Consider the following 20776-nt stretch of genomic DNA (forward strand, 5'->3'; position numbering starts at 1 on the left):
CAGACTGACGCATCGTGATGCCAGAAATCGCATCTGCACATGTCCGCAGCAACGAAAATAACTTCTGTGCATGCCCAGATGCTGAAAATTGCACCTGTGCAGAAGTGATTTTCGGCATCTGGGCATGTGCAGAAGCGATTTCTGGTGCCGCAGGCTTGCGCAGAAGCGATTTCTGGCATCTGGGCATGCGCAGAAGCGATTTCTGGCATCTGGGCATGCGCAGAAGTGATTTCCGGAGCCAGGGGGGAGATTTAGCACAGCGCGCGGGGACTCACCGAGTGGGTGGCTTGGTTCAAGCGCAGCTCAGGGGCCAGTTAAACGGCCTCCGTGAACCACTTCCAGCCCATGGGCTTTAGGTTGCTGACCCCTGGACTACACCTCCCATCCTCCGGTCTACTGTGGCTTGTAGTCAAGTCTCAAGCAAAGACTGATTTTCAAGCTGCAGACCTTTAAGTGGAATTCTGCAGACTGAACCTTGTGAGATAGCAGGACCACAGTAATTCCTGCTCCTCCAAAGCAACAGGCAGGCCTCACTTGTCTCTACTCTGCCAGGCAATATTCTGATAGAACATTCTAACAACCATGAGCCTTTTTCCAGAAATATGTCCAAATCCCAGGAGGCGTGTCAGTCAGAGAACAATTTAACAAACAGTAGACAGTAGATAAATAGGTACCGCTCCGGTGGGAAGGTAAACGGCGTTTCCGTGTGCTGCTCTGGTTTGCCAGAAGTGGCTTAGCCTGCTGGCCACATGACCCAGAAGCTGTACGCCGGCTCCCTCGGCCAGTAAAGCGAGATGAGCGCCTCAACCCCAGAGTCGGCCACGACTGGACCTAATGGTCAGGGGTCCCTTTACCTTTACCTCGGGTTACAGACGCTTTAGGTTACAGACTCTGCTAACCCAGAAATAGTACCTCTGGTTAAGAACTTTGCTTCAGGATGAGAACAGAAATTGTGTGGCGGTGGCAGCGGGAGGCCCCATTAGCTAAAGTGGTACCTCAGGTTAAGAACAGTTTCAGGTTAAGAATGGACCTCCAGGATGAATTAAGTTCTTAACCTGAGGTACCACTGTACTTTTATCATGAAAATGGAACCTGTACTCTACTATGCAGCATCTCTCCTTTTCATTTATTTTTTTAGTGAAAATGGTTGAATAGTCTTGGGAACACCGGATGTTGTAGCACTGGTGTTCCATTTCATGGGTAGGACACCCACTGCAAGAGCCACGAGACCATTGTTTACCTTTTTAAAACAAATAAATCAGTTTATATTGTTGGCTACATAAGTGTGATAGGTGAGCTGCCGTGTTCTGACTTGCGCTAGAGGCAGATGTGCGTCAGAATTAACCAGCACCCCAAGACACGTATGGACTGTTTGAAATCTTTTTGAAAGGTTTTTATTTACAGTGCTAAACAATATATATATTTATATTTCTCATCCTCATAATGTCTGTGCCATAGAAAATACTGCAGATGGGTCTGCGTTAATTTACAAACAAAAACAACTAAAGACCCTGAAAGGAACAAGGGAGAAATCAAAATTTGGTCCCTAATTTTTTTTTAATTTAAAAACAACCCGAAATGAGGAAACACACACACTGAGTCACATTATTACTTTACACATTTAAAAACAAGCTTCGCCTTCTGGAAGAAGAAAAAAATGTCAACCAGATCCAGCTTGTTGCCTGCCTTGTAAATTTGTACAAAAATGTATCAATAATGAAAATCTTGTCTATGTTTTACTTAAAAACACATTTAAATTGTGTATATATATGTATATATATATTTATATATCTGCCTTTTCCCAGCAATGGAAAGGGAACCAGGCACAGGACACAGGAACAAATCACTGCAAGGTTCCCCGCCCCTTTTAACATCCCAGGCTCTGGACCCAATTGAACATTTCAGCACCATAAAATTTCCACACCGCATTTGTGGAATTCTGTAAGGGGCCAAAGAAAAGAAGGGGGAAGGTTGGGGGGGGGAGGCGGGAATTTGTCCAGGGCAGAAGAAGTTTACAGAAGATGTATCAAAAAGCAGAGGCATGTGAGGATCTCTAGTTAGGCAGCAATTTTGAGAGGGTGATTGGGAAGAAATAGGGGGGTAATGTTTCTGGATATTGGGGATATTCGAATGGGGGGGAGGAAGAAATCAGCAGCTGTAGGGAGCACTGTAATATGGAACAGATCTCGGGGCTAGGAAAGAGCCATCTTCAGCTTCCTCTGTCCTCGTTGGAAAGCCTTTTGTGACCCCTTCTTGTCCTCTGTGGCTACAGCACAGAAGTGGGGGCCTGCACAGGGGGAGGAAGGAAGATGGGGGGGACAGATAGTGGAGAAGAGGGTGGGCGGGAGGGGATCAGGCAGAAGAGCCGTTTTCTGTTTTCTTTCTCTTTGGGTCCACTTCGTCCTGTAAATAACAATAACAACAAAAACATGGATGCATTTAGTCCTAAGCCATAAACCACATGTCTCTAAGAGTTCAGAGAATCCTAAAAAATTCATTGCTGCCTGGTGGAACTTTTATTTCATGCACCCAGGGTTGCCGTGAGGATAAAATAGAGAGACGAACCACGTGCGCCATCTTGAGCCTCTTGGAGGAACGGCAGGACACAAACGAACAAGTACGGTGGTACCTTGGTTTACGAACTTAATCCGTTTCGTTCTTAAACCGAGGTGCTAACGAGGCCTCCCGCCACCGGTGCCCTTCCAACGTTCGGATTCTATTCTTAGACCGAGGTAAAGTTCTCAAACCGGGACACTACTTCCGGTTTTGCGGAGTTCGTAAACCAAATCGTTCTTAAACTGGACTGTTCTTAAACTGAGCTACCACTGTATGCTTGTGAAGGATGTCACATAGAGGAGGGAGAAAGGTTGTTTTCTGCTGCTCCAGAGAAGCGGACACGGAGCAATGGATCCAAACTACAAGAAAGAAGATTCCACCTAAACATTAGGAAGAACTTCCTGACAGTAAGAGCTGTTCGACAGTGGAATTTGCTGCCAAGGAGTGTGGTGGAGTCTCCTTCTTTGGAGGTCTTTAAGCAGAGGCTTGACAACCATATGTCAGGAGTGCTCTGATGGTGTTTCCTGCTTGGCAGGGGGTTGGACTCGATGGCCCTTGTGGTCTCTTCCAACTCTATGATTCTATGATTCTAAGTTGTTGTGCAAGTTCAATTCCACCCACTTTGAAGATTTCAGAAGGTACTCCACCAGGTCCACTGGCTTTGTTGCTTTTCATTTGGTTAATACCTGTACACAACTCTCCCAGATTTGGGGATACTGCAAGCTCATCTCTAACTTGTTTTTGTGGAATTTGTGAGAGGACCTCAGCAGCTATGGGGGAGTTGCGGTTAAGGAGATGTTGGTAGTGTTCTTTCCAGTATGCAATGAAGAGGCAGGGACACACTTGTAGCCTGCACTGTCTGTAGCGGACTAGCTATTTGAGCTGTTTTCTGCCCCGAAACCCTAGCATGTGGTGCAATGCAAATGCAGGGCTGAGAGTAGATGTGGAACTCTGAAGCTATCTTCTGCAGTGTGGGCATCTCCTGTTTTATCTCTAATCACAAAGGACTCGAATGAGGCAGTAGTATTTCCCGAGCTTTGCACGTTTGCACGTTACCAGCAGCTTTGCACGTTGACACACCAGTGTGTGCAGCACTGAGGTGCAGAGATGTGATCTGTAGGAAAGCGTGCAGGGAGTTTGTGGGTGAATTGAGGATGAGGAAAAGCACTGAAGCACAGCGCAAAGCCCCCCAAATTTGGTTTCAGGGGGGATGGGTTCAGCTTCCAGGGAGGGGCTGCTGTTCTTCCGGACAGCCAGAATATGCCTAGACAGAACAGCTTTATAAGAATGACAGCTTTAAGACCCAGTATCTAAGGAAGCTTGTCCACCGCCTCCCCGGCAATCATTTCCCCTAGTATGTCATGCCTTTCTAGATTGCCAGTCTGCTATCGATCTTCCCCAGCCACTCTGGGAGCCTGCTCGGCTCAAGGGTGGGGTCTAAAAGCTTCACATAAATAAATGATAGATGTGCCGTTACCTCACTTCCACCAAATGGGAGTGAGCAATTCACGTTTCACAGGCGGCCGTGCCTTTGGCTTGCCGCAACATGCTTAATGGCTGACTTCGCATTACAAATTGCCTAGAGCTGTTCTGTCGTCTACCTGTGAGTAGCCGCTGGGAGGGCAAGGCCTCAGCCCTTCGAAGAAGCGCCCAGCTTTGACCTAGAAAAAGCCTTCAAGGACTCAGGACCACAATACCTCAAGGATCGCCTCGCCCCACATGAACCCACCCAGACCCGGCAATCATCATCTCAGGCCCTGCTTTGGGTGCCTCTCCCAAGAGAAGTTGGGGGGGGGGCAACGTGAGAACCAGCCTTTTCTACAGCGGTTCCCCATCTGTGGGATGCTCTGCCCAGGGAAGCTCGCCTGGCGCATTCATTATCTTTAGGCGCCAGGTGAAAGTGTTCCTTTTCAGCCAGGTCTTGGGCTGATTGACCATTCCATGGCCTTTTAAATCCATCCGTGGGAGTGGCGGTGTTATCGGTATGTTTTAGTTTCATGGTGCATTTTGTCTTCTCATTTTGCGTTTTTGTGTTGCGAACCGCCTTGCGATTTTCAAAAGCATGCGGATTTAATAAATAAATAAATGGAGAGCAGAGGAAACCCGTTCTCCATTTACAGTGGTACCTCGGGTTACATACGCTTCAGGTTACATACGCTTCAGGCTACAGACTCCGCTAACCCAGAAATATTACCTCGGGTTAAAAACTTTGCTTCAGGATGAGAACAGAAATCGTGCTCCGGCGGCACGGCGGCAGCAGGAGGCCCTGTTAGCTAAAGTGGTGCTTCAGGTTAAGTACAGTTTCAGGTTAAGAACGGACCTCCGGAACAAATTAAGTACTTAACCTGAGGTACCACTGTATTTATTCACCCCACCCCACAGCTGCAATTGTGAGCTTAACCAGCTTTGAGACATGGCCAGAGCTCTCACGCTACAGGATAAGCAGCCCTCCACCTTGGGGTGGGGTTGTTCGGGGGGGGGAGGTTTCCTGCCTTTATGCGTTTACACGTGGACCCCCCCCCCCCCGCAACCAAACCCCAGCACAAGATGAGAGTTATGCGTTGTTCAGGGTCATCTATCAATCCAGCTGGGTTGTGTACTTGGAACTGGGGGGCAGCCTTAGGAAGCCAAGTGCCCTGGGGTGGACTTGTTCCTCATACGTCCCCTTAGTTCTTCGGCGGAACAGAACTCTCCCCCCTCCTGCATTCCTTGGCATCATTTCTACTAACCTCTTCCTGCTTCTTCTCCGCAGATCGCTTCACTGCATGTGAATCTGGCTCCTGTTCGTTCTCATCGTCTTGGAATTGAGAAGGGGAGGGGGAAAACACACGTTAGATCAGTCAAGCAGCCACGGAAGGCAGCATTCACTTATAGCACAGCTCACAAGAGGTTTGCTGACTCTCACCTTCATCCTCGTCCTCGTCGTCATCCACATCCTCAGGATTTGCGTCTTCCTCCTCGTCCTCTTCCTCGGCTCCATTCTCATCGTCCTGTAGAATGCAAAGCCACAGAAGGCAGCAGTTGTGTCAGTGTCTCCGGCACATGCTCTGCCTTCCCAAAAGCTCATCCCCGTCTTAATTTCCACTTTCCAGAGCCCAACAATTCTAATAATAATAATAATAATAATAATAATAATAATTTTATTATTTATACCCCACCCATCTGGCTGGGTTTCCCCAGCCACTCTGGGCGGCTTCCAAGAAAATATTAAAATACATCAAACATTAAAAGCTTCCCTAAACAGGGCTGCCTTCAGATGTCTTCTAAAAGTCTGGTAGTTGTTGCTCTCTTTGACATCTGATGGGAGGGTGTTCCACAGGACGGGTGCCACCACCGAGAAGGCCCTCTGCCTGGTTCCCTGTAACTTGGCTTCTCGCAATGAGGGAACCGCCAGAAGGCCCTCAGAGCTGGACCTCAGTGTCCGGGTAGAACGATGGGAGTGGAGACGCTCCTTCAGATATACTGGACTGATTCTGCTCAATTTATATTTATTTCATTTACTGTCACACTGATACCCTACTCCTCTTCAGAGGAGCTGGTTGTGGCTTAAGCAACTCCCTGCACTGTCCCCTTTACACTTTGAGTCTCTGTTCTTTACAGAGGATGACGAGAATTCTGTTTCATTTCTGGCCATATTCGCCTCTTGCCAGTTTTCCTTACACGGCCACTGCTTGTATTCAAAACACAGCTCTCCTCTCGGGGTGAACTTCCACGTTGGTTCTTGTCGGGGCATGAGAAAGGCTGACACTAGGATGTGTGGCAAATCTGACTCTGATCAGGAGACAGCAATATCTGCGCATAAGACACATGGACTCTTAGCTGAGAGCCTTCTCCTAACCAAGGCTGTGCTCACCCAGCAGCTATGGAGAACAGGACCAGCAACAGCTGTGGTCTTCAAATTAGATGTGATGCAGAAGATCAGTGACTGGGATTTTCCTTGATTTTAGTCTTTCTGCAGAGCTATTTTGAGGATGAGGAAAGCAGTACTCTGGGAGAGGGTCCGAACCTTTTGCCAACCCCCATCTCCTGAAGCTTATTAGCTCTGTGAGGGAGGGTGGGAAGTAGGGGAGAGGCAAGGAAAATCCATAGGTATGTCTGTACCTATCTCCCAGAAGCAACTGCTTGGCCACAGAATGCAACATTGATTGGAACATGGGTCTTCTCAAGCTAGGTACTAAAGCATGGCTAGGCAAACTAAGGCCCGGGGGCCGGATCTGGCCCAATTGCCTTCTAAATCCGGCCCACAGACAGTCCAGGAAACGTGTTATTACATGAGTAGAATGTGTGCTTTTATTTAAAATCCATCTCTGGGTTATTTGTGGGGCATAGGAATTCGTTCATTCCCCCCCCCCAAAAAAATATATAGTCTGGCCCCCCACAGGGTCTGAGGGACAGTGGACTGGCCCCCTGCTGAAAATGTTTGCTGACCCCTGTACTAAAGAAACCGCCACCCCACATTAAGACTTATTTTTTTCATTTAGGGACTTCTTCAGAGAGCCAGTGTGGTGTAGTGGTTAAGAGCGGTAGTCTTGTAATCTGGGGAACCGGGTTCGAGTCTCCGCTCCTCCACATGCAGCTGCTGGGTGACCTTGGGCCAGTCACACTTCCTTGAAGTCTCTCAGCCCCACTCACCTCGCAGAGTGTTTGTTGTGGGGGAGGAAGGGAAAGGAGAATGTGAGCCGCTTTGAGACTCCTTAAAGGGAGTGAAAGGCGGGATATCAAATCCAAACTCTTCTTCTTCTTCTTCTTCTTCTTCTTCTTCTTCTTCTTCTTCTTCTTCTTCTTCTCATCTTATTGTGGTTGATGCAGAGAGCACAAGAAACTCTTGCAGTCGTGCAAACCCAGCTCATCATCTTGGGACTGACTATATAGCCACCCACTCACTGCAGTGGCACACTTTGGGCTTTCAAATTTCAGCAGCGCCCTGGGAGACGCTAAAAGTTGGCGCTCCCGTACCTCTCACGCTACATTCTACAGCACTGTTGTGGCACCCCCTGCAGCGTGGCACCCAGGGAGGCTGGACTACCCTAAAACCGCCTTTGGTTCTTGCTCTCCCCACCGCCCTCCACAAGAGGTATTTTTGCATCCTAGAGAAGTCAGCATGAACCCCCCTTTCTAATTCTGAGCACCTAAACCTCTCCAGTAGGTCTCAGAATACCTGTCTAAGGAGCAGGATGCAGTGCTAGACAGCAGCACTGCCTGGTGGCCCCTCACTTTCGAATTCTCCAGGGCAGATAAGATTGCCACCTTTCCCCTCCTACCTCAGCGGAGGCTCTGCTGGATGGCAGATTCCTCTGCCCCCGCCCCTGCCCCCCAAATTAAGTGACCCTCTTCGCCCAGTGGATGCAGTTTCCCGGCAGATCTCCATCCCAAGAAAAGCTACACTTGTTGGCATGTCTGCCCACCACAGAGTTGTCCACAGTCTTCAGGGAGCAGGGTTGATAACCTGGTGCAGCAAACAGATAGCCCTTTTCTCTTCCGCTGATTTGATGGATCAGGAGAGAAGAAAGAGCAGTTCCTGTTCCCCTTTCCAACTTCCTCTGCAAGTTGGAGCCCCAAAGTGGCAGAACTTGGAAATCCTTCAATCCAACCGTATATCCTGATAGGCACTCCTTTGCCTATTCTGCTTTTCCCCAGCCTGCACCCCTAGATAATCTGTTGCCTCTAGATGGTACTAATTTTTCCAGTTTTTCTTAGGAAAAGTCTATATGGGCGCGAAAAAAAGGCACATGTGCAGAGAGCTGCTCAGTTTGGCACTTTTGGCATCACGAAGAAGCCTACCCTCTCTCCCCAGAAGCATTTTGCAGGCTAAAAAAATCTAAAAACGTCAGGCACCATAGGATCTTTTCAATTACAGCTGTACAAATGGTGCTATAAACAAGACCATCAGGGGTGGCGCAAGATACATGGCAAGAGGAAACCAGCACTCATGGCTGAGGCAACTATGTGAAGAGTCAGAAGAGGCAAAACCAAAACCCTGGTGGCTCTTTTTTTAAGCCTTTGCCTATGCACACCCTCATTTTGCTGTCTTCCTTGCCATGCTCTCCCATCTCTCTCTGCTTCTCAACCAAATACAGGCATAGGCAAGGGACTACAACTCCCATCATCCCTAGCTAACAGGACCAGTGGTCAAGGATGGTGGGAGTTGTAGTCCCAAAACATCTGGAGGGCCGAGTTTGCCTACGCCTGACCAAATATCTGCCCAGTTACCTCTATTATCTCCTTCTTTTCCTTGCGGGCAGACTTCTCCTCATGCTTCTCCTTCTCCTTCTTTTCTTTCAGGTCCTGGAAGACAGGAAGAGAAATACATGTGCTTAATACTAGAGGGGCTGTAGAGAAGGGCTAATATGAAGAAGCAGGAATTGCGTAATAATAAGACAGAAATAATGAAATCGGCGAAGAGGAGGGCGTGGCTCGATTACCGGCAATAGGAGAGCAGATAGCTGAATACCAAAGGCAACATGTTTAAGCGTTTCAAAAAGGAAAGGTTGCTTTTAGAATTGCCCACAGTGTATCACTGAGATTAAGAGCCTTATCACTGTGACAAATAGGGAAACCTAGGCAACGTTTTTCAAGCTGTAGAAGCCTCACAGTGGAAGACCATCTAAAGGCTTGCCAACATTCGGTGGTCATGGTGTGATTTAACTGTGGCCCATGACGTTTTGGTGCCCAAGACTGATAATCCAAATGGGCGCTTCCTCCCACTAATTAACATGTGTCGCAATCTGCCAGCCTACTGCCACGCGGATCCCATTCATTCCACTGGAGCTTGCACAAAATTACTTCCAAGTCATTTATTATTACGCATGAAATCTGTCAGCCACCTCACAGCACCTCGTTTTAGGGCTGCCTATGCCCGGGGTTTGTTGTTTGTTTGTTTGTTTATATGCCACTATGAACATCATTAAGATCCTTCAGAGAGCATTTTTGGAAGTTAAAAATTTAGCTCTTTCTAAAAAGGAACTCGTTTTGTTTTTTTAAAACTTCTGGGGAAGCCGTCCCATCGCATATGGTGTTGGACTGCAATTCTCATCATGCCCTGAACAATTGCCCATGCCGGCTGAGACTGATTGGGATTTAAATTCAACACCCACTTCACCCGGCCGTTTAGAGAGACTAGCATGAGATGTCTAATCAGAAATGTCTACACTGCTGGTCAATGCACTTATGATGTAGACCTGACTTTCATGGGCAACAACTTATTTGACTTTAGTTATTAATACATCTATCAGCAACCTCCCATCTGGTGTTGCTCCTGAGTGCTAAGAAACCCAGAGAATCAGCACAGCTTTTAAAGCAGTGCAGTTAAGGTTCGGTTCATCATCTTGATTCAAAATGGTGTCCAACTGCATCCAAACACAGGTGAAAACCTGCTCCTTTATCTCAGGAACCAACATGCAAAATTTGGCTATGATGTCTCAAGAGGTGTACAGCAAACAAGCAATTCTCTGAAATAGATAGCAGATGTTGTGCTAGTAACTGTCCTTAGGAGGGAGAAATATAAGATTTTTGCTTGGCTATTGACTGTTTATAGGTAAGAACAGCAGTATGTTTATGCAGTCTGTTCCCTCTAAGTGTTCCGATATTTCATATTTATCTCCAAAATTCTTCTGACAGAGCCTTGTAAGATAGGATAAGCCAATATTATCTGCATGTTGTGGCTGAAGAGTTGTATCTGAGAGAAGAGTGGTTTTGTTCTTGGGTGAAACGAGATAAGAACCTGGGGCCTTAATTACTATACTACACTAAGCTGCTTTCTTTAAAACACACACACACACGGGGGAATGTGCAATTTAACATACTGAAACATCATCCCATTAGTTATTTGTGCAGATAACAAGCAAGAAACTTACATACCAGGTTTAAAATAGGATTGCTAAACATGCACCGCCCTCTGAGAAAGGAGAATAGGCAAAGACAGTAGGACATAAGGCAGGGAACGTATCCCAGGGTTACTCTAGAATTTTTATTTTGCTCTCCATAAAGGGTTTTATAGGGTGGAAACGTGCACCTTTTTGCACACTTTTTGATTTGTGCCAACACTGAGCCCTTGCACCAGTTCCGGTGAAAACCCAGCTATGCACTAAAACAACTTCACCTTTGTGCAGGACTACAAAGTAGAAAAACCTTAATTAGATGGTGCGAGAGGTAAGCCTTTGTAAGGAGGCATCCGTGGTAAGAAACGTTGCCATATAGGACAACTGATCCCATAAATGTTCCACTAGAGGGCATAATACGCTTTCAAAACTCAGGCATGAGGCTTCTAAAACCTGCTACTGAGGAAGATGGAACACTGGCCTAGATATGAGGTAGTCTAACCCAGATTGATCATTTCAGGGTCAAGCCAGCATCAGAGATTTCCATAGCTAATCCTCTAACCAGAACCATTTTTCTATGCATTCAGAATCAAAAGTAGCTTCTTCCTTTTGCACACAGACAAACGGCAAACATTTTCCATGGCCACTCCCAAAGCCTGGGGCATAATGAATAGTAACTGACAGGGGTTCTGGGGTTTCTCTTATAAAAACAGACAGATTTTCCTCCCGCTGGTCATTTTTTGAACTCGCAGCTGGAAGGGTTGTGTTCTTAGGAAGGGTATGTAAGGACAATAGCCCATAAAACCTTCCATAAGTGATGTAGTATGCAAGACCCGTCACTGACCATCTCACAGGGCCATAATTTGTATGATGTAAAACAACAACAAAACTGACTGAAGTGTTGTGATCCAACCACTGCTACCAAAGATAAGGCAAACCTGGGAACAAGGCGCCCCAAGGCTTTGCTTCTGCAAAGATTGCACACAATTAGATACCTGGTTTTGTACGTTAACTAAAATCTGGGGAAAGGCTATTCTGTCTTGTGTGGAAGACTATTTTCAAAGCTGTGGAACTATCTTTAGCTTTCTCATGCAAATCGAGAAAGAGGTGTACAGTACTGTAGAAGCAAGTCTGAGCAGCATGTAACTTTGATTTATGGCCATGTCCCTGGCTGCCCTTAAGGTTGTTTTAATCAATGACTATCTCTACAGTGCAGGAGAGGAGACTGCCTGACTATCAAAAAATATTGTGCAAGTCCCAATCCCTGGAACACAGTTTGAGTACTGTTTGCCTTTGCCTTTTATCTTTTTCTCCCTTTTTTTCTGGCAGGCCAGAGAATCCTATGCCCTGGTATGCCCTGCAGTGAAATTGCATGTTTACTCAGAATTGCTGCCAGGTACACGTGCGTAGGATTGCAGCTTTACACGTTCCTGCTTCCATTCTGCTACAACGGAGCGAAGAAGCTGGACGGAGACCTATTAATGGCATGGCGGCACTGAATTCCTACTGCTTCCCTCGTTTAATCTTTCCCTTCTCTCCCCACCCCCTCTTCAATTAACGTTTCCAATCCAGCATTCGTAAATATACCAGGAGCAAATCCCACGCGGCGCTAACCGCCCCCCCCCCCCCGCTCTTAGGGAGTCACGTGGCTTCCCGAGGGTTGTGTTGTCTTACTCTTCGGGGTGACCTTGCCCCGCAACCTACTTTCCCGCTTCACCCGCAGCAGGCAGCCTTCTTGCAAGACCCAAGCTACAGTTCCCACGACGCGGAGATAACACGTGTCTCCGCAGCTTGCGCGCACATGGGCACAAAACAAAGTCAGGAACGCCAAAGCAAGCGAAGGCATAAGGTCCGATGCCTTCGCAGACAAGAAACATGGTTGCGGGGAAAACGACCCATATGTTGGCAAGCAAGCAGGCAGGCGGGCGCACGCACATCCCGGCGCGCGCGCGCTCTTTAATTGCCTTCCATCTTTTCCTGGCTTTGTGCTGCGCGTCTCCGCTTCACTGTTTTTGTTTCCTAATAAAGCGAAGCGGTTTAGGCGTCTGTTTTCGTAGTCCGCCGGATGGGAGGTTCGGCGTCCTCGTTGAAAACTGTGCCCCCCTTTCTTAACACTAAGGGATCACCAACCCAGGTGGGCGCATGGTTTGAAAGGTGACCGCCCCCTCCTCCCCGCCCGGTCTCCATGATGATTAATGGCACCAGGATGAAAAGAAAAGCTCTCCGCCTTTGGCACAGCTTAGGGGCACCCAACTGACACGTGCATTCTTCCCCGGTTCTCACAAACCCTAGAGACTTTGGGCAGAAAGCAAACGCGCCCCAGATAGCCAAGCGCACCGTATTGGCCGCGAAGGTGACGGGCACGAGAGGGCGGCGAGAGCGCGATGCCCGCACGCCGCTCTCCGCCCGTCGAAGGGCGTGCGTTTTCTTTTCCTGACCCGGATCCCAGCCGACAGCTCGTTTGCAAGGGGATCAGGAAAAAAGGAAACGCGGGTCGTTCGGGAGACGCGTGGAAAGGCGTCGTCGGAATAAAGGCGGGCGCGGGGGCGCGGGGAGCAAGGCGCACGCACGCCACCCTCCTCGAGTCTTCTCTTCCCTCCGTAACTGTTTCCCCACAACCAGCTTGCGCCCTCTCTGCCCTCGATCCCGAGCGCACCAGGGCAAGGGCGAGCTCCGCCACCAGCACCTATCCGCCTGCTTCGTTGCAATCGAGCATCGGGCGCCCTCGCCCCGGGGTCTTGATCCCAGCTTGGTCCTCACCTTGGCCGCCAGCTCCACCGGAGCCTCCTCGGCGGGCTTCTCCGACATCCTGGAAAGCGGGAGCGAAACAAAACAAAAGGCGCAAGGCTAGAAAGGGCGAGGGCGCGCGGGAGAGGCGCTTGGCCGGAGGGACCAGGTGCAGCTCGGGTTAAGCTCTCGGGAAGCCGACGGGCACTTCTCGGCTCGCCCCGGCGCCACAGCCACAGGGTTCTCCGCTGCCGCGATGAGGCTGTGCCAGAAAAAGGGATTTATACGGCGCTCGGCGGCGAGGGAGGGACCTGCGCAAAGGAGGGGAGGATGGGAGGGATGAGCGGGAAGGAGGGAGGGCTAAATGGAAGAGCGAAGGCGCAAGCAGGCTGCCCAGCAGCAGGAGGAGGAGGAGGAGGAATATAAATGGCCCGGCAAGAGGGGACAACGCTGCGCTTTGCGAAACAAAAGAAAACAAAACCATTAACTGCGGAAGGAGGGTTAGGGGAGCTTGCGTGGTCCTGAAGGCCGGGAGCCCCAGCCAGAGCTATGCCCTTGGGGAAGCTTCCCTTCCGCGCTTTGTCTCCGCTCCTTTGTTCGAGTCGCGCTCGCTTCTCCTGCGCCGCGCGCCCTTCGCAAGACCGCGCGTGCCCTTTATACTACCCCGTGTTAACGGAGCCAGAATAACCAGAACCTAAATCGCCAGCTGCTGGCTCCGTTGCGTCAGGCAGGGCTGCAAGGGATCTGCTGTCTGCGTAGTTGCGAGGCTTGAGATAGCTGCCTTTAGCCACCCCCGGCTGTGGCAGAAAGCAGGAAGCGAGTTGTGCCCCACAGTTGGAATCCGATCCAGAACCCCGGGGTTCCTGTTGTGGTGGAAAGATCTCCAGGTTATACCCAGGACTCCTCGCATTCCAGTGAATTCTGGTGTAAAAACGGTATCGTTCAGCCCAGGCCATGCTGTGTCCTGGGGGTGCGTATCATTCTGTGGCTCCCTGCACATGTCTGGAGAATCCTCTCCAGATTCCATACCATTTGGCATAGGACGGATTCATCCTTTTTCATTCCCTAGATAGAAACTTGACACGGGGTGACCAAGCCATGTTAGTCACCTTCCCTATCCCAATTCATTCACCTGTGAAAAATCAGCTACATGCATGTGAGAAGCAGTCCCAAGAGACTTGCACTACTTGGATCAAGCTAAGGCATCCAGAGAAAAGGAATGGGGGTGTTTTACCAAGTCTCTCTCCCCCCCCCCCCAGTCCCCTGCCTGTAAACTTGAACTGGGCAATTAATTTTTGAGGAAACATGAACCCCCTGCTTACCTGATCACCTGTCCTCTTCCAGTGTTCCCCTTTGCCAACACCATATAACACACTTCTTCACTCATTCTGTTCACAAGAATCACATTTTACCTAAGAAAATTCCCCTGAACTAGAGTAAATTCCCTCTGAGTCACTGATGTACTGACTCAGGGTTATCTTCACAGTCACATTTTATTTATTGAAAACCTTCCCTTTAACAGGTTCTCAAGGTGGCTTACAAGACTTTACGGCAAAACAAAAGCATTAAAACACTAGTATAAAAGCAGTCAAAGGGACGCGGGTGGCGCTGTGGGTTAAAGCCTCAGCGCCTAGGGCTTGCCGATCGTAAGGTCGGCAGTTCGAATCCCCGCGGCGGGGTGCGCTCCCGCTGTTCGGTCCCAGCGCCTGCCAACCTAGCAGTTCGAAAGCACTCTCAGGTGCAAGTAGATAAATAGGGACCGCTTACTAGTGGGAAGGTAAACGGCGTTTCCGTGTGCGGCTCTGGCTCGCCAGAGCAGCGATGTCACGCTGGCCACATGACCCGGAAGTGTCTTCGGACAGCGCTGGCCCCCGGCCTCTTGAGTGAGATGGGCGCACAACCCTAGAGTCTGGCAAGACTGGCCCGTATGGGCAGGGGTACCTTTACCTTATAAAAGCAGTCAGCGGAATTAAAAGCAAACACCAACAGCAAAGAAACAAAACACAGAGAGTGAAAAAGCCTGGGAGAATGAAGAGGCCTTTGCCAGTGCCAAAATGACATCAAGGTAGGTGCCATGAAACCTCCTTTTGGAGAGCATGCCATAGTTGAGATGCCACCATCAGATAGTCAGCAACCTTTCCCCTGCAGCCACCTGTCATACCTCAGATGGAGGGGCACCTAAAGAAAGGCCTCTGCTGAAGATCTCATTGTATGGGTGGATGAGCAGGCACAAGTGGAGACCAGCAGTCTTTCAGGCATCCTGGTCTCAAGCCATAAAGGCTTTTAAAGGTCAAAATCCACACACTGAACTGAGCCCAGACACAGACTGAAAGTCAGCTAAGTTGGTGAAGCATAGGAGTAATGGGATCACAATGCCTAGATTCAGTTAATAGACTCACAGTTGTACTTTGGAAGCTTCTGAACAGACTTGAAAGGCATCCCTATATACATTGCATTACAGTACAGTGGTACCTCGGGTTACGAGCTTAATTCGTTTCGGAGGTCCGTTCTTAACCCGAAACCATTCTTAACCTGAGGTACCACTTTAGCTAATGGGGCCTCCCACTGCTGCCTCGCCACCGCCACGCGATTTCCGTTCTCATCCTGGGGCAAAGTTCTCAGCTCGAGGTACTACTTTTGGGTTAGCGGAGTTTGTAACCCAAAGTGTTTGTTACCTGAAGCATTTGTAACTAGAGATACCACTGTAGTATAATTTGGAAGTTACCAAGATATGGATCACAGAGACCAAGGTATCTGTCTAGATACAGTTGCAGCTGGTGCACCAGTCTCAACTGGTATAACATGCTCAGCACCACAGAGGCAAACTATACCTCAGGTGGCAACGATGGATCAGTAGGCAATCCCTCTTCAGAGGGGTTGCACTCCAGCACAGGGTGAACATAAGTAACATGGGGAGATGAATCATCTCTGTCCTGTCTTGTCTAGGCTGAGCTTCATGTTCTTTGCCTTCATCTAGTTAATTACTGAACCCATCTAGTCCTGGTTTATCACCATCATCACTTAATATGAGTTGGGTGAAAAAGAGAAACAGAGCTGTCATCTGCATATAGATACAATTAATTTCAACTTCCCTGATGATTACCTCACTCAGTAGTTTCATTTGTATGGAGGACAAAGATGCCAGGAAGTCAAGCAGGGGTTTGCCCTGCACCACCTTCTGAAATTGGCTGCCCAAGAAGGTGTGCACACTTTATTGTGCAAAAGACCCCCCCCCCTTTTTTTTTTTTTTTTTTTTTTTTGCTTTCCCTATTTCAAGCCTTGCCCTCTTCTATCATATCTCCATAGCACAGATGGGGCTACCTGCCTATATCACACAACTGAGTCATACTATCAAGTCCTCCGCTACTGGTCAGTTGGTTTGGACTCCCCATTATGTTTTCATACCAGTGTCACAAAATCCAGTGCTATGGGAAGAGAACAGTAAGTAGGCAAATCGCTCCTTTGAATTAAGTGGCATTAACACCCCCCTCCCCCAATGAATATTTCTGTTCTTCCTTCTGCATCTACCAATATCTCAAGACTGAAAGACAAACATGGATTGGCTTCTATTGTGAAATAGGGCACATTCCATTATTTAATTGGTCCAAATGTCTTGCGGTATGACATGCTTCCTAAGGAAGCATAGGTAGTCCACTTGTTGAGCACATCTGGCCCCTCACAGCACACACGTTGTGGTAACACCATGGCTGCTCAGTTTGGTATTAAGGAGGCAAGGCACAAGCCTTTCTTCTATCTGTGTCAGTACTGGCTTCTTCACTTGAGAGAATGTAACAAATCATTTTGACTCTTTCCTGTTATTTCTGCCAATTGGATCAGGCAGTATTCCTCATTACGTTCATTGGGTCTAAATACTTCTTCTTCTTTTTTTTAGCTAGAAAAGTGGAAGTTTCAGCACAGAAACCCAAGAAGAGTTGTGCAGCTGAAATAATGCAGTTTCCAGTCTTCTGTATTCAACTACCCCCATTTGTGTGTAGCAAGTGCCACAAGCAGAGGATTAATCAGGGCACAGCTTGTCATAAGTATTCCTATTCTGAAAGAGGAATATTTTTTTTAAAACTAAGCTGGTTTTCCAGAATGGAATAAAACCGCCACAATGCAGCGTGCACAATTCCCAACTTAAGAGAACATATCCAGATAAACACAATTGCTGATATCGACGACTACTAGGAGGTCCAGCAGAATCAACAAGGTCCTGCTCCTTCTGTTTTCTGGTGTAGACCAGCTATCGGGATGGCCAAGACAGTTGCTGCATCAAATGTAGGCCTAAAGTCCAACTGAAATGGATCCTGATAATTGGTCTCATCCAAGACGTAATGAAGTTGGCACAGCCACCACTCACTCAAAACACTTTACTCAGAAAGTGGCCAATAGTGGTTCTAACAGCAACCACACATATGCTTCCTTCAAACAACTTTGATGACCTTGGAACAGTTTTGTCTTGAGACGTAGAAAGAGTGCTGTCTGGTGGAGCTCTGAGGGTTCCTTAACACCTTCCAGTGGCAGACTGTGGCGGCTCCAGTTTCAGTGGTGTCCTGTGCAACACCAAAATCCAGTGCCCCCTGCCTCTTGCCTTCCATTGGACTTCATAGTTGTGGTGCCTGCTGTGGCACTCCAGAAGCTCTGCGCCCAGTGCAATTGAACCAGTTGTGCTCTCCTAGATCTGTATCTGCAGCATCTGCTGGCTCACAATAAAGATGATCCAGGATCACTCAGAAAAACTCTGCTGGGAACACAATGATGGCCAAGAGCATTCTAATATTTCCAACCACTCCTGCAGAAGAAAGTAGGTGCTGGCTCTGTAAACCTCAACAGGAACTGATTTGACCATGGTGAGATTCATATCCTCAGCTATGATCCTAGCACCTATCTCCTACCCTGGAAATGCCTTCAAAGGCTGGTGCTACATGTCCAAAGTACTGGAGCTTTCCTCAGTTGACAGCTAGAAGTTAGTTTCTCTGCTCCTGGATAGCTCCTCTTCTTCCATCAGCAACTGGGGAACAGGAGCTGTGTAGAAAGTTTCTCTCATTGCTCTTCTGCTGGTCCAGCTGCCTTTTCCATCTTCTTGGGAAACACTCAGTATCTGGAACTACCTTGGCCTTTGGTAAAGATCAAGTAAAAAAGTCCTCCTTTTATTAGGAAAGCCACAGAAAAAATATATCAAATTAATATCTGATAACATAAATCCAAAATTATATCCATCGCTTTTAAAATGTTCAACCCACAACCAGTTTTATTCTTGCCTCCACTCATAACTCCATGAGCTGCAACTCTTTAAAACAGGATCCAGAGCATGTGGTCCCACAGCCCTGTCAACTAGCTTTTCTATCGGTGCCCTCACAATTAAAGCCAAATACTGTGAGGCAATTACCTTCGAATAGCATGCTAATTTTTATTGTGGGAATCTTTTGTCAGTTGACTTGAGAGCCTCCCAGGAATAAAAAACAGGACATAAGCCTTCAAAATAAATAAATCCCATTTATTCTTGCACACAAAAAGTTGCCACAAATAATAGGTTAAAACACATTCATTCTTTGTAAATTCTCCAATTGGTCTTCTAGCTTGTGACTGATCGCTGCAGAAAACACTCATAGGGCTGGGTAATAGTACAATGGGAGCCATCATGAGATGCTGAGCACTTCATTTAAATAGGGGCCTTTAACAGTCTTTAAAATATAAATATAATAATGGGATGGTAGGCTATGTGTATTTTTAACAAAAAAAGGAGTGCTTATGTTCAATAGGCTTTGAATGCAGAACAGGCAAATTCTGTTGAATCTTTTATGTTTTGCGCTTTGAATAAGAGCTGGGTAGCAAAAGTTGGGGCAAGTGCCTACAGTAATGGCCTGTGTGTGTGTGAGTAGAAGCAAGCTTTATCAAATTTGTATGGACTGATTTCTTGCAATGTGTTTCTAGGCTCCTAAATTGCAGAGATCGCGGCTGCTACCCTGTGCCATTACTTGGGGGGCAGCGCGTGTCACTTCAGAGCAGCCATCCTGCTGTTAGTTGAGGCAGCAAGCCTGTGTTTCCAGGGTAGAACACTTCATACTTCCTGTGTAGCTGAACGCTCCGCCACACATAAACAAGATCCTTCTGAATACTGGAAGAAGAAATCAAGAAAACAGCATGTCAAGAATTGAGTTCCTGTCAAGGCTTCCCGTTAACACCTATTCCACCTCCCCCCAGTTTAGGTGTATTAAAAGCAGAGATATCACCTTGCCAACAAAGGTCTGTATAGTTAAAGCTATAGTTTTCCCAATACAGTGATACCTCGGATTAAGTACTTAATTCGTTCCGGAGGTCTGTTCTTAATCTGAAACTGTTCTTGACCTGAAGCACCACTTTAGCTGATGGGGCCTCCTGCTGCCACCGCGTCGGCGCTGCACGATTTCTGTTCTCATCCTGAAGCAAAGTTCTTAACCCGAGGTACTATTTCTGGGTTAGTGGAGTCTGTAACCTGAAGTGTCTGTAACCTGAAGCGTATGTAACCCGAGGTACCACTGTAGTGATGTATGGAAGCGAGAGCTGGACCATAAAGAAGGCTGATCACCAAAGAATGGATGCTTTTGAATTCTGGTGCTGGAGGAGACTCTTGAGAGTCCCATGGACTGCAAGAAGATCAAACCTCTCCATTCTGAAGGAAATCAGCCCTGAGTGCTCACTGGAAGGACAGATCCTGAAGCTGAGGCTCCAAGACTTTGGTCGCCTCATGAGAAGAGAATATCCCTGGAAAAGACCCTGATGTTGGGAAAGATGGAGGGCACAAGGAGAAGGGGATGGCAGAGGAAGAGATGGTGGGACAGTGTTCTCGAAGCTACGAACATGAGTTTGACCAAACTGCGGGAGGCAGTGGAAGACAGGAGGGCCTGGCGTGCTCTGGTCCAGGGGGTCACGAAGAGCCGGACACGACTCAACAACAACATTCTCATGGACACGCGAGCCCACACCCGCGATCCTTCTATAGCGAGGACCGAGGGTCTTTTGTCTTTCCTCCTCGTGGCATTTATTACCACGACCTTTATGGCACTGAAGCACCGAAGGATCTCGCTCGGGAAAGCAAACGCAGCTCGAGCTCGAACAAGATGGCGAGGAGCTATTAGTCTGGAGCCGGAGCCTCGCGCAGGTTCCCTCCCACTCCTGCTTTCCCCTGACTGGAATTTTCCACTCCAGCTGCCTTCGCTCGCAGCCCGCCTCCCTCCCGTCTTGTCCACACCCAGTTCCAGAATAATTCCCGGCTTCGCACATTTTATTCCCTCAGAACTCCTCCCCAGGCCAATATTATTAATACGGGGCGGGGCTAATTCGCTTGTCCGCGGGAGAGGGCGGGAAAAGACGGTGTTGTGTTGTGTTGTGTTGCGTTGTGCTGTGTCGTGTTGTGTTGTGTGTGTGTGCTTTGCCGTTGTTTTTCCCCTCCCTCCCTTTTCCCGCGCTCTAATCGGGAGCTCAGGGAGCTCGTGTGGTTGAAAGACGGAGACGCAGCGCTTTTTGCTCCCCTTATAAGGCGAGGACAGGGACGGGGACTGCGATTGGGCGATTCAAATGAGCAGGAGGCTTAGCAACAGGCTTCCTATTGGCTGCCGGGCGGGGAAGGAAAGGGAGGGAGGGGGAAGAACCCACACAGCGCCCCGCGCGATGGAAGAAATGGAGGGAATGGGAAT

The 20776-nt window shown here is 48.3% G+C and overlaps 1 protein-coding gene and 1 long non-coding RNA gene across 2 annotated transcripts; both read right to left on the minus strand.

Moving 5' to 3' along the window:
- Window positions 1-1366: 1366 nt before the first annotated feature.
- On the minus strand, window positions 1367-13373 carry PTMS (parathymosin). Its single transcript, XM_083420907.1, has 5 exons — window positions 13134-13373; window positions 8767-8841; window positions 5462-5546; window positions 5286-5353; window positions 1367-2403 (listed from the first exon to the last, which is right to left on the minus strand). The coding sequence occupies exons 1-5, from the start codon at window positions 13179-13181 to the stop codon at window positions 2353-2355; spliced, it is 327 nt and encodes a 108-aa protein (XP_083277033.1). The 5' UTR covers window positions 13182-13373; the 3' UTR covers window positions 1367-2352.
- A 5210-nt stretch (window positions 13374-18583) lies between these two features.
- Window positions 18584-20776, minus strand: LOC310668065. The gene is made up of 2 exons (XR_014506595.1): window positions 20066-20776; window positions 18584-19218 (listed from the first exon to the last, which is right to left on the minus strand). It is a non-coding gene; the product is annotated as an uncharacterized lncRNA (long non-coding RNA).

The sequence above is a fragment of the Podarcis tiliguerta genome (assembly GCF_965153285.1).
Source record: "Podarcis tiliguerta genome assembly, chromosome: 17".
NCBI lineage: Eukaryota > Metazoa > Chordata > Lepidosauria > Squamata > Lacertidae > Podarcis > Podarcis tiliguerta.